This window comes from Macaca mulatta, chromosome 14 (genome assembly GCF_049350105.2).
Source record: "Macaca mulatta isolate MMU2019108-1 chromosome 14, T2T-MMU8v2.0, whole genome shotgun sequence".
Lineage (NCBI taxonomy): Eukaryota > Metazoa > Chordata > Mammalia > Primates > Cercopithecidae > Macaca > Macaca mulatta.
The window spans coordinates 51,956,238-51,972,376 of record NC_133419.1 but is presented as its reverse complement, the minus strand read 5'-3'; the positions used below and the strand labels follow the sequence as shown (position 1 = coordinate 51,972,376).

General features: G+C 40.9%; 1 protein-coding gene and 1 long non-coding RNA gene across 13 annotated transcripts in view; one reads left to right on the top strand and one right to left on the bottom strand.

Annotated features, from left to right (window-relative positions):
• BTBD10 (BTB domain containing 10) overlaps positions 1 to 7,098 on the bottom strand; it is a 77,869-nt gene extending 70,771 nt beyond the window's left edge. For 3 of the 12 annotated variants that reach the window (XM_028832564.2, XM_077960463.1, XM_077960465.1), the window contains exons 1-2: positions 6,916 to 7,098; positions 3,508 to 3,578 (exon numbers count right to left, since the gene is read on the bottom strand). Coding sequence is in view for 1 of the 12 variants with exons in the window: in XM_077960465.1 (XP_077816591.1) it covers positions 3,508 to 3,527 (20 nt within the window). In the remaining 11 variants the exon portion in view is untranslated. Of the gene's footprint in view, positions 1 to 3,507; positions 3,579 to 6,444; positions 6,621 to 6,915 lie in introns of those variants that run through there. The other 9 variants (XM_015114711.3, XM_077960467.1, XM_015114719.3 and 6 more) reach the window with 4 other exon arrangements.
• Positions 7,099 to 7,766: 668 nt separating this feature from the next.
• Positions 7,767 to 15,642, top strand: LOC144334284 (uncharacterized). Its single transcript, XR_013403986.1, has 3 exons — positions 7,767 to 7,895; positions 14,522 to 14,610; positions 15,505 to 15,642. It is a non-coding gene; the product is annotated as an uncharacterized LOC144334284 (long non-coding RNA).
• The last annotated feature ends 497 nt before the right edge of the window (positions 15,643 to 16,139 follow it).

Sequence of the window (16,139 nt, the reverse complement as noted above, 5' to 3'; positions counted from 1 at the left end):
ACCAAACAAACAAACAAACAAAAAACTCTTCCAGTCTACTGTCAAATAATATCATTCACTAGGGAAGCAAAGATGATCAAAGATGCCATACCACTTTAAAATATGGCAGTTTTTCCTTTTCTTAATACGTTGAGTTCGAGTAACACGGACAGCTGCATATATGTATATTTATAAACAATGCACATATACTATCACACCAGTATTATGTATATAGTACATACACACATGAAATGGAAACTTAAAAAGGATACGGTAAAAAATAAACAGAAGTTCTATCATTTTCTTCATACACCACAATGAACAAGTTTTTCATATATCCCCAGAAGCACATGCAACCCACTAGTGGGATCACTGGACAAACTACTCCAAATCAGGAGACTTGTAGATTTGTATTCTAGTCTTAGGCGTCTTACTGCCTGCCAATATCTTTGATGAAAATCAGTTAAGGGGCTTGATTTGCACTTTAGTTTTCTCTTCCAAAAATTGGAGTATTAATGGTTTTAAAGTTACTTTCAGTATTATGGTTTCATAATCCCACTAGTCTCTCTAATAATTTTCTCCTTTAAAAGAGAAACTCCAACAATTTGGAAAATTAAGGAAGAAACAAGAATGTCTCGCAGTTAACCATCTTACAGGAGGTTATGGTCTTCTCCAAGAAAATTCTAAATGAACAAATGAAGAGCTGAAAGAAACAGATCATATCGCTTGCTTTCTTGATGTGAGAAAAATCAAATTCAAGCCTGCACTGTATAAAATTGTCCTGAATGAAGTAATTACCTTTAAAACAATCCAGCACTATTTGTATGCCACCCAAAAACAAGAAAATCATAACAACACTTGTACAATTTTGTACCCAAGATTCTTTCTCAGGTATCTGAGCACTAAAATTTATTTTTATTTATCTTTTATTTTTTTCCAAACCTAGTTGATTTCCTAGGATGACATTTATTTTTAAGCTGACATTTCATGTAGTCTACAAATAGAAAACCCAAGATAATTTTCTACTCATGTGCTACAAGCAATAATAGTCAAATATGCTAAAGGAAAATAATCTAAATTAATAAAAATGGTTTTTTTAAAGGTAGATAACAGTATCCCAAAAGACAATTTTTAAAATGCCACACAGTCTCTCTCTTCACTCTAATCTCTTCCCTTTTGCCTACTTTTCTAACTAGCATTCATATTACACAGAATACCAGATATCAGCCAATAGATGCCAATATGAAAAACAAGAAAAAGAGCTTCCTATTGTTCAATGCTTACTAGAATAAGTAAAAAGAAAAAAGAAAAAGTTTTGTAATTTTCATTGGAGGAGTGATATTGGCAAGGCTGCAAATAGTCAGTTGAACTTGTCCTCTCCAAGTGAGATAGTCAGATGTGAATGTAAATCTAACTAATGGAAGTGTTTCAAGATCACTGGCGATAGAGAGGTGGGAGGAGGAGGCAATGATGCCAGCATGCTATTTTCCGAGCATAAACATGGAAAAAAGTGCTAACAATGTATACATCATTTTACTATTTATAATAGCACTTTTATATACTTTTATTTCATTTCATCCTTAAATCCCTGACAATTGGCCAGGTGAAGTGGCTCACACCTGTAATCCTAGCACTTTGGGAGGCCGAGGTGGGCGCACTGCCCGAGCTCAGGAGTTCGAGACCAGCCTGGGCAACACAGTGAAACCCATTCTCTACTAAAAAACAACAACAACAACAAAAATCAGCTGGACGAGGTGGTGTGAGCCTGTAGTCCCAGCTACTAGAGAGGCCGAGGCAGGAGAACTGCTTAAATCCAGGAGGTGGAAGTTGCAGTGAGCCGAGATCGCGCTCCAGTCTGGGTGACAGAGCAAGACTCTGTCTCAAAACAAAACAAAACAAAACAACAACAACAAAACAAAACAAAACAAAAAAAAAAACAAGAAACATCCCTGACCATTGTGTTCTATATACATTTTTCATGTGAGGAAATAAAGGCTCAGAGAGGTGAACATTACTGTCATAGAGCTAACAGTGGGCTTTAAACTCAGATCTAAATGATGCTAAATAAGACACTTCAGGCAGAAAGGTATGATTACAATTTAAAATGACCTTAGTTCCTACAGCTTCCGTGGGTGGAGGGAAAAATAAACAAAATAAGTAAATAAAATAACCTTAGAAAAGTATTTTTCATAGTTTCTAATCAAGTACTTAAATCAGTGATTCACTATAACAGACTTTTATTCCGAGCTAAATACTAAACGATAATTTCAAGTTGTCACCAAAATTACTAATAGATCACTCATTTCAACTACAAAGACAAAAATAAGCACCATATAATCAAATACCTTACATTTAAACAGAATAACATAATTAAACTATTAACAGGGTGCAGAAAGATTTTTCTTTTTTTTTTTCCTTTTTTTTTTTTTGAGACGGAGTCAGTCTTGCTCTGTCGCCTAGGCTGGAGTGCAGTGGCATGATCTTGGCTCACTGCAATCTCCACCTCCCAAGTTCAAGTGATTCTCCTGCCTCAGCCTCCCGAGTAGCTGGGATTACAGGCGCATGCCACCACGTCCAGCTAATTTTTTGTATTTTTAGTAGAGACAGGGTTTCACCATGTTAGCTAGGATGGTCTGGATCTCCTGACCTCGTGATTCGCCTGCCTCGGCCTCCCAAAGTGCTGGGATGACAGGTGTGAGCCACTGCACCTGGCCAGAAAGATGCTTTTATTGGCAACGATAATTTACAATCTTCAGAAATCTACTGTGACATAAGGTTACATATTTAAATTAAAATCATTCCTCTTTATGTTCAAGTTTCTACTATTTCAAATACTCAGCTCATTGTATTCCCAATTACCTGACAATTTCTCAATCCTTTCAGAGAGCATCTTTTTAAATTGATTGTTCACCTTCCATCTTCAAGTTATAGATTGCTACATTCTTTTTTTTTTTTTTTTGAGATGGAGTCTCACTCTGTCGTACAGTCTGGAGTGCAATGACACAGTCTCAGCTCACTGCAACCTTGCCTCAGCCTCCTGAGTAGCTGGGATTACAGGCACCTGCCACCACGCCCGACTAACTTTTGTATTTCTTCGTAGAGATGGGGTTTCACCATGTTGGCCAGGCTGGTTTTGAACTCCTGACCTTGTGATCCGCCCACCTCAGCCTCCCAAAGTGCTGGGATCACAGATGTGAGCCATGAACCACCACGCCTGGCTGGCTGATTGCTACATTCTTTAGCAAACTAGGTCTCAGTTTCAAAGATCTCAAAGTAAACGAGAATAAGATATATTAAGGGAAATGCAACATTGACTTGAACCCTGATGAAGACTCTATTAAAAAGGAGGAAATATTTTAATAGTTCTTTCTCCATTAACAAAACAAGGTAACATCTGTACCTTCCTGACCCACCTTACTTTTGGTTCAGAATCAACAAAAAATAAAGGATCCAAACAGATGACGATAAAAATATAACTGAATCCAATGTGCAAAAACCCTTATTACTTCAACTGCAAATTAAACTTACCCAGTTAGAACTGTAGGCATTCCATTATCTTCTCCCTCATAGTATTAGTAGTCCAGCCTGCTCAGATAAGCCTAACATACAAATGAATAGACAATGTATAGCCTAAGAATTGAGAGTCCCAAAAATTGAATCATAAGGCATTGAACAAAAGTATACTCAATCCCTTCCCCTAGCCTCCCCTAATCCTCCTTTGGGACGGCCACTCAGGGGATGGGAAGAAGCTGAAAGCTATTTCCAAAAAAAGAACTTCCTACTTTATGAGTCATGGTAGAAACATCTAGAGACAAAAATAATGGTTCCTCCTTCAACAAGCACAATCTTCTCAAATATAAAACAAATTCCTCAGAAGTAGTGCTCTTCAACAGGAGCATCTCACAAACACAATATATATCTCCTCTTCTTTCATTTCCTATTTCAGAGAGAGGCAAAGATTGAATGAACAGATATTAGCCTAGCTTGGCCTGAGATGACTGAGCTAAAATGAAGAAAATCAAGTCTGCAAACTCCCAAAGCAGTCCTGATTAAAAAGCAGTATTCTATGTAGTCTCTGCACAAGTTATGATAAATTTAGCTACAAAAGGCAGACCTCTTCGTAAAACTGCACAATACACAAATGGGTACTTAATCATTTCACCCACCTTTTCAAAATTCTCTCCCTTACCTAACTTCCTCTCTCACCCTTATCCCCAGTGAAGACTCTCAACTTGCCCTCTATATGCCTAAAAACCACCTCTTACTTAGGTTTGACCTCTAGCACTCCATTCCCCATAACTCAACTAGGTATGAATCAGATTGTGTGATTAAATTACTTTACATTAATGGGTAAATGAGGCTTAATCCACAAAGGTCAATTCCATACATGTCATTATACTTTACTATGTATAAGGCACTAAGTTTAATCAATTAATGTACCTATCCTTCTTACAAGAAAAACTAACACAAATCAATCCTTTAAACAATGTAAGGAAGGGGCACAAGAATGTTTGCTTCACATCACAATTTCTCCACCCATTTCTTTCCACCCTGTTGCCAAACCCCTCCAATCTCCATCTGGCATGGAATAAAATCCAAGGGATCAGTACTTCTTCCAGTAAAAGTTAATGCCTAGGAAGACAATGTGGGATAGCACAGCAAACAATAAACATTCAAATCCTGAAATGGACTATAGATGGTGTTTTGTATTTAATTTTATATATTAGCTGCAAGTACAATAAAGAGCTTCTAAATAATCCAATTTCTGTATAAGATACCTATAAATCAGCTATGCTCAGAACTCTGAGTTCTTAAACCATAAATACTGAGATGTTTTTTCTTCAGTTATTTCCACAGTTAGAATGTTTATAGTAAATACCAGTTCAATTTGCCCTACCATACTTAAAGGCTATTAAATTTAACTACTGTTTTCAATTAGACGTGACATTTTTCCCAAGACCCCTTAAGTTTGAAACTCCAAACTTGCTTTAAACCTCCTTTTATTCCAGTCATAAAATTTATTAATTTTAATCTATAACAGAGCTTCTAAACTGGAAAGGAGAATGCAACTATAGACAGGTTTGAATTTGATTCAGCCACATGATATTTTTAATGGTTTTAATTAGTTGCCAATATTTTTAAGACGCAAGACACTGAATGTAAAAATCTAGATTTCTGGTTTCTCTTGAGAATGCTGAAGATGGGGTCCATATTCATATATGGCACTGATTAGGGGGACCTCAGACTTGGATGTCTCTCTGATAAGGCATAGTGCATTTCCCTCATTTTCATTATCTAACTAGTACCCAAAGGCATGTGAGTTTGTTGCTCTTGCTATGGCTTTGAAAGGTGCATAATATATTCCATATGACTTCCATACTTCCCTAAGTCACCTACTATAAAAAGCCAAAAGCAGACCACAGTGGTTTGCAACTCCATAGTTAATAATTTTAAAAATTCACACAGCTTAGAAGGAGTGAGAAAGATTCAGACTGGTGGAAGGGTAACATAATTACATAGGGTTAAAAGTCCATCTGAAAGCTTTTTTGGGAGTGAGAAAAAAGATGAAAGAACACAAAAACATTGTTGAAACACTAAAAGCTTTTCTGTCTGAACACTGTTACTCTCTGGTGGTTCCTTACCACATTCCACGCTCTAGAACCTTCCTTCCTACTTTGTATGTATTAATATAATAGCAGTTAGGTCATACACGCTGAGAAATGTTGGAAAAATTTATAAAACACATTTATATCATCAGAAATAATTCTTCTTACTTTTTTTTTTTTTTATTTTTAACCAGTCTTAGTTCATTTTCAAATCCCTTCCCAAGTATTTTCTACTGCTTTCTGCTTTATATTCAAATGACAACTTCAGACCTGGGTTTCAGGCCTAAACTTCAATCCTGGACAGGCTCTCTAACACAGAAACTCTTTTGGCCCTTATGGCTGCATTCTTTATTATATCTCTTATTCCGATTTCTACAGTCTCTTTCATTGAAAATTTATCCCTAACCCCCTCTCTAAAACATTTTGATCAAATTTGTGTACTTCGGGGGTTGGGAGGATAGGGGCAGGAAGGAACTCAGTTGTACAAATACAACTAATATCCTGTGCTGTTTCATTTAGATTGCTAATTTGAATAAAAAGCATGAAAACTCTGAAAGATAATAAATCTTCGTAAAATAATCTCGTTTGCTAAGTGCACAAAGCCACAAGCAAGTAAAGCTCTATCTTTCAGCATGTCTGGACTACTGACTCTTCATCACAGACTCAATACTGACGAGAAAGCAGAAGCTGAAATCTGTGAGGCCCAGGAACAGTCACACTGGCCCACACTAACAAATTACTAACCGATGTCTCACCTTCCCCCGCCCCATTCCCAAAGATAAGGGTGTCAGGGCACCTGCATCTGAAGAAGAAAGACCAGAACCTCTTCCGTGCAAGTTTTAAGAAAACAAAGCTTTACCACACGTAAAACGGTTACAGCATAAAACCACGCAGCACATTAGTGGGGTATCACTCCTCTTCACCCAGAGGGAGGCTGCCCACCACCTTATTCCCTATTGTGATGCGCCCTCCTCAGGATGTCACTGCGTTCGTCTGAGATGACAGGAAAGGGGCGGGACACGGGGTTCTACTGCCCTGGAAAGGGATGAGGGTATCGCCTTCATCCCCGGGGAAAGGCCTCCGGACTCCCAACCCAAAAGCAGCAGCCACAAAACTCAAGTCTTATCCCGGCCTCTCCTAATTGGGTGCTCGTGGCCGGAGCCCAAAACGCCACCCACAGTCCCCGAGCAGGGTCCGGTCGCCCAGACCACTGCCACAGCAGCCTGGCTCTCACGCCCAGATTGGCCCCTCCGCCCTTTTCCTCTTTCGCCCCAGCCAAGCCCAGCCTCCCGCGCCGCCCCCGTCGAGTTCCCCAGCTGAGTCCACTCACTGTCGAACCTGTAGTCCCCCTTCAGTGCCCACAGAAGATTGGGGCAAAGGCCGAGGCCAGTGACACCGCCACTTCCTCCTCAGCCAGATCCCTCCAGAGGTGGCTGTGGAGGCTGCCACTGAGGCGGCTGCGCGTAGCAGAGCCGCCCTGGCAGGTTGCAGGCCGGTTCCTCAGCCTCTTCTCGCGAGAGCGCGCAATCCGAAGAGGCGAGGCCAGCCGCGTTCTCGCGAGAACGGTGCTCTCCGCCCAGGAGTGGGCGGGGTACCGAGGGACAAGGCTGTTGAGGGAGTGGCGGCCTCCGGTGGGATCTCAGCCTGTGGGCTGGCGGCGCGGAGAGGAAGGCGCAGCGCGACCTCTCCTCACAGACATCAGCGTGGGTCAACCGCGAGCCTGGATCCCGAGTGGCTGAGGGCTGTTACCTTCAAACCTTTGAAACCCACGTTTTCCCATTGACTTCCTGTCACCGTTAGAGAAAAGCGGACAGTGTCTCGGTCACAGAGTGGGAGAAATATCTCAGGGACTCTTCAGGGAAAGCGTTTTCCTCATCAAAGCGAACTCCAAAATCGCTTCTGCCGGCGTGGACCAGCTGGAACCGATGAGAGTCGGTAGTCGTGAGGGACACCCTCTGTTCCGTAGCGTACCCCGCTGCTTATTTTTAAACGCTCGGGTTGGCGGGAACCCGTATGCCAGCTGAAACTCCTTCAGTTTGGCTGCCTAGGAAACATCGAGAGTCACCTGCATGGGCTGGCTGGACAATAAAAACGGGAAAAATTGTAAAAGACACAGTCTCCGCCCTCGAAGCTTACACCCTCGGGGCGAGACCTACAGGAAAGTAGATAATCCCATTATTCTCTGATAAAAGCCGAGCTGCTTGCTTGCCTGAGCTCTGGGAGGAGATAGGGAGTAACCGGCTGTTCCCCGCGGCCTTGTTGAGAAAGCCTTCACCTGGGAGTGACACTTGCGCTGAATCTTGAGCATAAGTAAGTTCTCCAGTTTAGGGAAGAGAGGGAAGGGCATTGCAAGGAGAGGAAGCAAAGAGGAAGAGGATCTGCTTTGAGTAATTGGGTATGAAAACAGATATTGGAGCAAGAACTTTGTTGAAAAACCTTTAACCACTGTTTAGTTTGGATGAGAACATTCCCAGGCTCCTACCGTGTGATACGCAAAGTATTTTCCAAATCAGTGTTTATGCTAAGGAGATGAGCAGTTGAGCTGGACAATTACAGCTTCATCTTTGTCCTGTAAGAACCCTTAGATGTCAGAAAGCTAAGAGAAACAGGTTGTTGTCATAATTCACTAAGTTATTATAGCCAACATTTTGCTAAATTGGAAATTGCCAATAATTTCAAGTTGTCTACATAAGACCAATCTAATAGTAATTTTGTGATACAGTTTCTCAGAGAAACTGAGAAAATTCTCAGGCAAAAAACAAAAACGTCATCAGTCTTGACTTATCAAACTTTTCTCCTATAAGCTCTGCTCAAAAGAAGTCATTCTGTAGTCCAAGTTAGGGCTAATGTGGTCCGTCAAACAGGAACCATTTTCTTATATCAAAATAGAAGCCGTCCTCTTCTAAAGAAAGAGTCTGGTATTTTGCTGTAGAGTTTCCACTCACCTTCCTTTAGACACATTATTTTCATATAATTACATATAAAATAATATGTATACTATATGAAAAATACGATGTATACTATAGTTTTATTTGGCTTACCCTACTCACCCTACAAATAAGCCCAACACTTAGTAGGAAAACAAAAAGTTATTCTAACCCTGCTAATATGGTTTGGATCTGTGTCCCACCTGAATCTCATGTCAAATTGTAATCCCCAGTGTTGGAGGTCGTTGGATCATGGGGGCAGATTTCCCCATTTTTGCCATTCTGGTGATAGGGAGTTCTGGTGAAATCAGTTATTTAAAAGTGTGTGGCGCCTCCCCCACCCTCCCTCCTCCCGCCATATAGGACGTGCCTACTTCCCTTGGTTTTCTGCCATGATTCTGAACTTCCTGAGGCCTCCCCAGAAGTCCAGCAGAAGCCCTCGGGGTTCCTGTACAGCCTGCAGAGCCGTGAGCGAATTAAAACTCTTTTCTTTATAGCAGTGCAAGAATGGACTAATGTATCTGTCATAGGCCAAGTGGGTGCTCTGTTAAGCATAATTTCACATCAAGTTCTTGGAATTTTCCAGGAAGCATTAGAAGAATCATATGAATGAAAGACTTCAGGCAATTATGGATACTTTGTTCCATACTGGAATCTGTTCAAACCATCATACCCTACTTCGATGGGTCCTGGAGCTCATTTCATTCTGCTGTTCTTCAAAAAAGAGAATAGGGGTTGGGAGAAAATATAAAATCTAATAAAGTTTCTACTGTTCTTTGCTCTAAAAGAGAACCAGCCGGGCACGGTGGCTCGCGCCTGTAATCCCAGCACTTTGGGAGGCCGAGGCGGATGGATCACGAGGTCAGGAGATCCAGACCATCCTGGCTAACACGGTGAAACCCCGTCTCTACTAAAAATACAAAAAATTTAGCCGGGGTGGTGGCGGGCGCCTGTGGTCCCAGCTACTCAGGAGGCTGAGGCAGGAGAATGGCGTGAACCCGGGAAGCGGGGCTTGCAGTGAGCGGAGTTTGTGCCACTGCACTCCAGGCTGAGCGACAGAGCAGGACTCCTTTTCAAAAAAAAAAAAAAAGATAATCTTTCAAATATTAATGTAGTAGCACTAGTAACAGTTACACATTTGGTAGGTAATGCCATTAATTTAGACAATCACAAATCTGCTCTACATAATGATTTGTAAATGCTAGCTGACTGCATAGGCTAAGGTTCAGAACTTTAATGAAAGTCTTTCTTCCACACACCAAAGAGGTCAATACAGAAAGAGAAGTTTCATATAGTAGTAGTGAATAAACAAGATCATTTGGTAGTTTGTATTATAGCATGCTAAGGCAATACTGTTTCAAAGCAGATAAGACCACAGACCCAGAATCCTTTTTAATTGTTAAAACCTGGTATTTCTTTGCACTACTAAGTTTGAGCACTGCCATCTAATGGCAGGAACAGGAAAATCACCCGCAAAAATAACTCGAACCCTATTCAGCAAATACATTTATTAATCAAGACCCTGTGTAAGAATACCAAAAGAGCTGGGCACTGTGGCACGTGTCTATAATCTCAGCACTTTGGGAGGCGGGAGGATAACTTGACAGGAGTTTGAGACTAGCCTGGGCAACATAGCAAGGCTTCTCTACAAAACTGGAAAAAAAAGAATACTAAGAGATTCAGATGATATTATACATATTCTGACAAAATAAGATGTATAACTAAATAAAAGGAAAATTAAGTTGGGTCAAAGGTAGAAATAATGTGTTATGGGAGGACAGAGATGAAGATCTTTTTTTTTAGACGGAGTCTCTCTGTTGCTCAGGCTGGAGTGCAGTGGTGCAATCTCCGCTCACTGCAACCTCTGCCTCCCTGGTTCAAGCGATTCTCCTGCCTCAGCCTCCTGAGTAACTGGGATTACAGGCATGTGCCACCATGCCCAGCTAACTTTTTGTATTTTTAGTAGAGATGGGGTTTCACCATGTTGGCCAGGCTGGTCTCGAACTTCTGACCTCAGGTGATCTACCTGCCTCAGCCTCCCAAATTGCCAGGATTACGGGCATGAGCCACTGCATCCAGACATAAGATTACTTATTTTTATTTTTTCATTTTTGAGAAGACAGATAAAGATTACTTATTTTTATTTATTTTGATAAATTTGATACCAAAAAAATGCTTCTAACTGAAGAGATCAGGGAAGTACAGAAAAGGGAAAGGAAAGGAATGATGTCTAAAGTGGGCCTTAAAGAATAGGATTCATGCATAAGTAGATAACAGCAAAGAATATTCCTATGGAGAGACCATCAAAGACATACAAATAGCTAAAAGTAAGTATCTTTATAAGGGGAACAATGAGCAATTAAAAGGAATAAATAAGAGAAAAGTAGATTTAAATTGAAACATAAGGACCTGGAATGTTAGGGTAAAGCAGAGGTCTGAAGACTTTTTTCTGAAACGTATTAGCTTGCAATAGGGTAAAAATCTCAGAAGTTTCAGTTTTTGGCAAATACTATTAGACTTTTTTAGTGGAAATTGACAAGATAATCCATAATTTGCATAGAAATGCAGAAGATCTAGAATAGCCAAAAGATTTATGAAAAAGGTAAGCAAAATTGGAGAAGTTACACTTTGAGATTTTTAAAAATTTAGGTCAGGCAGGTGGCTCACGCCTATAACCCCAGCACTTTGAGAGGCCAAGGAGTAAGGATTACTTGAGCTCACGAGTTCAAGACCAACCTAAGCAACATAATAAGACTTCATCTCTACAAAAAATTTAAAAAGTGGGCCGGGTGGTGCATGCTTGTGGTCCTAACCACTCAGGAGGCTGAGGTGGGCAGATTGCCTGAGCTCAGGAGTTTGAGACCAGCCTGGGCAACATGTTGAGACCCTGTCTCTACAAAAAAATAAAAATAGGCCAGTTGTGGTGGCTCATGCCTGTAATCCCCACGTTGGTAGGCCAAGGCAGGAGGATTGGTTGAGCTCAGGAGTTCAAGACCAGCCTAGGCAACATAGACCCCAATTCTACCCATGAAAAATTTTTTTAATAAGAAAAAAATATTAGCAGGATGAGGGGGTCACATGCCTGTGGTCCCAGCTACTTGGGAAGCTAAGGTGGGAGGAACGCTTGATTGCTTGAGGCCAGGAGATTGAGGCTACAGTGAGCCATGTTCATGCCACCATACTCCAGCCTGGGCAACAGAGTGAGACCTTGCCTCAAAAAAAAAAAAAAAAAAAAAAAAAAAAAACAGAAACAAACTAAACAAACAAACAAAAAAAATCTTAATGCACTGCTACAGGAATCAAGATATCAAGATGGTGTGGTATTGGCACAGAACTAAGCATATAGAGCAATGAAATAAAAATGAGAGTACAGAAATAAACCCTTATATTCATGATTGATTGATTTTCAACAAATGTGCCAAGAAAATTCAACAAAGAAAGGATAGTCTTTTCAAAAAATGGGGTCTGGTGCCAGGGCAATTGGATATTCATATGCAAAAAAAAAAAAAAAAAAGAAGAAGAAGAAGAAGAAGAACTTACATCCTTACTGATGCCAGATTTTTCTTCATCACTTTGCCAGCCAGAGACCTCCAGCCAGCAATACCCCTTCCCAGGCCTTGCTCAGGCCTGGATTTGCCACAGGAGATGCCCCATCTACTTGACTTGCTGTGCCACACCTGACTTGCATCTTGGCATGGATCCTATGGCCACCACAACTAGGTGCTTAGCCCCTGGAAGAAGGGGGTTTGTGAGTGAGCAAGTGTGGGGTCAGGACAGCTGTTCCAAGCACCAGCACAGGAGTGGGCTCTGTGCAGGGTTTGTTGCTGGACCAGGTGTGTTGAACTGCGGGGAACACAGTAGCATCCAGGCAGTGGTGCCCACAACCCCAAAGCCCCAGAGGGGATGTTACAGCATGCTAATTAGCTCTTTTAGTCCTGCAGTCTGTAGCCCAACAGATGGCAGTACATTAACAGCTCTGTCAGCCCTGTTCTGTTGGCTGGCTCCAGCCCCATGGCTCCAGGGCTGGCTTGGCCCTACCACTGCTTACCATTGCATGGGGAGGCTACCCTCTGCCAGTGGAAGGCAGAGGTCCACAGTGTTACAGCCTTCTTTGTACTTGTGTTGAGTGTGTACTGAACTCTTGTCCCATGTCCAAGAAGAATGAGGTTACACTGACAAAGGGTGAGGAGGGTGCAGAAGAATTTTATCGAGTGACAAACAGCTTTCAGCAGAGAGAGGATGCAAGGGTGGTCCCCTATCCAAAGTCAGGTGGTCTCTCTCTCACTGTGGCTGGGTACAGGTCTTTTATGGACTCAGAATGGAGCAGTGCATGCTGATTGGTTTGTGAATATGCAAAAAAGGCCAGATGAGCACAACAGTGTAAAAAACCAATTAGGGAAGGGTAGGTATATATAAAATAGGTGAAGGGCAGAGATCAATCAGAAGAAAGCATGCCAAACAGGAAGAGAGGCTCTCAATCTGGTCTGTGAATTTACCCAGGACTTGTAGCTGGGCTTTAAACTGTCTTCAGCTTGAAGGTCAGGTTTCACCAGGGACCCACCCCATGTCTGCCTAGGATTTGTCTTCCTTCTGCCACTATCATCACCACACATCATACAAAAGAAAATTAACCCTAATGGGTTACATGGACCTAAATATAGAAACTAAAACTCTAAATTCACTAAAAAAAAAAGTTAGAGGAGAAAATTTTCATGACCTTGTAATCACTTAAGGAATTAATCTTGCCCACTGCTCAGAAAAGCCAATGCGCTGAGAACAGCAGATTTTCACAGCAAAGAAAGAGTTTGCTCACAGGGTCAGCCAAGTGAGAGGACAGGAGATAATTCTTAAGTTTATCTTCCTGAGAATTTGGAGGCTAGGGTTTTTGAAAGATAATTTGTCAGGCAGAGAGCTACAGAATGGGGAATGCTAATTGGTTGTGTTGGGGAGGATATCAGACAGGTATTGAGACTATCTTTGTGCAGAGACAGTTCCTGGGTGTGGGTCACCAGTCCAGGTGGCATCAGTTGTTCCACTGGAATGCAAAGTCTGAAAAATATTTCAAACACCAGTCTCAGGTTTTACAATAACAATGTTATCTATAGGGGCAATTAGGGAAATTACCAATCTTGTGACCACCCCATGTGACTCCTGAGCAGTATACAATGATTACTTATCTTTAACTATGCATATGTGTTAGCAGAATTCAGGCCTCTTCCATAATTCTAATTCTATGGCTTTTCATTAGTTTTTACAAAGGGTGTTTTGGTCCCTGAACCAAAGGGACCGAAGGGGCTATTATCATCTTTGCTTTAAGGTTAAACTACAAACTAAATTCTTCCATTAGTAAGCTTGGCCTAAGCCCAAGAAAAAGCAAAGACAGCTACGGTCACCTTGTGAAGTTAGAAGCAAGATAGAGTCAGTCATGTTAGATTTTTCTCACTGTCATAATTTTTGCAAAGATGGTCTCAACCTTGGATTAGTCAAATAGTTTCTAGACATGACACCAAAAGCACAAGCCATAACAGAAAAAAAATAAATAAATTGCACTTAACTAAAATTAGAACCATTTGAGCTTCAAAAGACAGAATTAAGAAAATGAAAAGACAAACCATACACTGAGAGAATCAACCTAAGGGAGAAACTGAGGCAAAATTAATGTAAGTAAAGAGTTTATTTGGGCCAAATTTGAGTACTACAACTTGGGAGCACAGATTCAAGGTGCCTTAAATATATGCTGTAGTTAGCAGCAGTAAAACATGGATTATTTTTTTAAGATGGGGTTTCACCATGTTGCCCAAGCTGGCCTGGAACTCCTGGGCTCAAGCAATCCTCCCACCTCAGCCTCTCAAGTGGCTGGGATTACAGGCACACACCATTGTGCCCCACTTAAAAGTGGATTTTTAAAGGAAAAAAGAGGTAGTTGTCAAGTTGTTTACAAATAATTTATGTAAAAATAACATAAGCTATTGATTGATTATACATTATTCTTTGTATCATATATTCCAGGAACGTGAAGATAATAGATGAGACAGCTACTCAGAAAACTATGGGGAAGAAAAGAACGATCAAAATGCCTTTAAACAACTGCCCTCAGGGTATGTGAGAGAGAGAGAGAGAGAGAGTGGGGGGGTGGGGGGGAAGGAGGGTATGACTGAAGTTTTTCATGTCTCTTTGGGCCTGATACATTTTGCAAACCTCATATAGCTCAGACTGCTCTGAAGTATGTTTCTTTCTTCATTTCCCCCTTTTGATAGAGATCTTTCTCTTCTGAAAGCATTGATCATTAATATTTTAGATTTAAATTTCTTCCATGTTGCTGGAAAGGCTAATTTCCAGGTAATCTGCCCCATGTCAAGGGAAAAAGGGAAGGGAGTGTGGCTTAAGAATTAAGTGAGGTCAGCCAGGCACTGTGGCTCATGCCTGTAATGCCAGCACTTTGCAAGGCCGAGGCAGCTGGATCACATGAGATCAGGAGTTCAAGACCAGCCTGGCCAACATGATGAAACACTGTCTCTACTAAAAATACAAAAATTAGCTGGACTTGGTGGCACACGCCTGTAATCCCAGCTACTTGGGAGGCTGAGGCAGTAGAATCACTTGAACCCAGGAGGCAGAAGTTGCAGTGAGCCAAGGTGGTGCCACTGCACTCCAGCTTGGGCGACACAGTGAGTCTCCATCTTTAAAATAAAAAAGGAATCAAAGTGAGGTCCCAAGACTGAATTCATTGGCAACACAAAGGGATAAACCAAGGGAATCTCCATGAGGTCCATCTGCTGACAAAGGAACCACACTATGTTGGAAAATTTTAAGTCATGATTGGTTTTTTTGTTGTTAACCTTAGGCATCCAGAAATATAAGGTATTATCAATTTAAGTATCAAAAATATGATAAACAATAAGGACAATTATTAACAAAACAATTTGAAAAGTGTTCCTGTTCCTGAAGGTAACCAAATAAATATTTCATCTACTTCTTGTCCTGGTCTGAAGAACAAGGTGTTGAAGATCTCCGATGATGAAGATGTCCATGCAGACAGGGCTGCCTGATGTGGTCCATTCGATGTGGTTGGAAGGAGTGCTTTATTTGATGGTGTTTTCCAATAAACAAAGTCTCCAAGTTGGACACCATGATCTTTGATGTCTCTAGCTGTTAACAGAATCCTCAGTTAACTTAGAATTTTTATTGAGAAGCTTATAAGGCCTTGGCAATAATTAAAAATACCACCTTTTTTTTTTTTTTTTTTTTTTTTTTTTTTTAGAAAACCACCTTTAAGGAGAGCTGGTTTGTAGGCTCCTTTTTTCAGGGGGCATGGGACTTCTCATTATCACTTCAATGGGAGAGACCTGATGTATTTCAAGCAGGGTAGAATTTAAGCTAAGCAAATGAAAGAGTCTTAGGCCAAGGAAGATAAGACGTTTCTGCAACCTTTGCCAATTGATTTTTTATTTTCCCATTTGTGCATTCCACCAGTCTGGAAGTCTGAGTGTAGTATGCACAATGGAAATGCTAATTCATCTCTTCTCAATCAGCTTTCACCACACAACATTTCTATAAACCTTTTATAAACTCTTATAATTGTTTTCAATTTTCTTTCTTTCCTCAGTTTTCTATATCCATTCAGTTT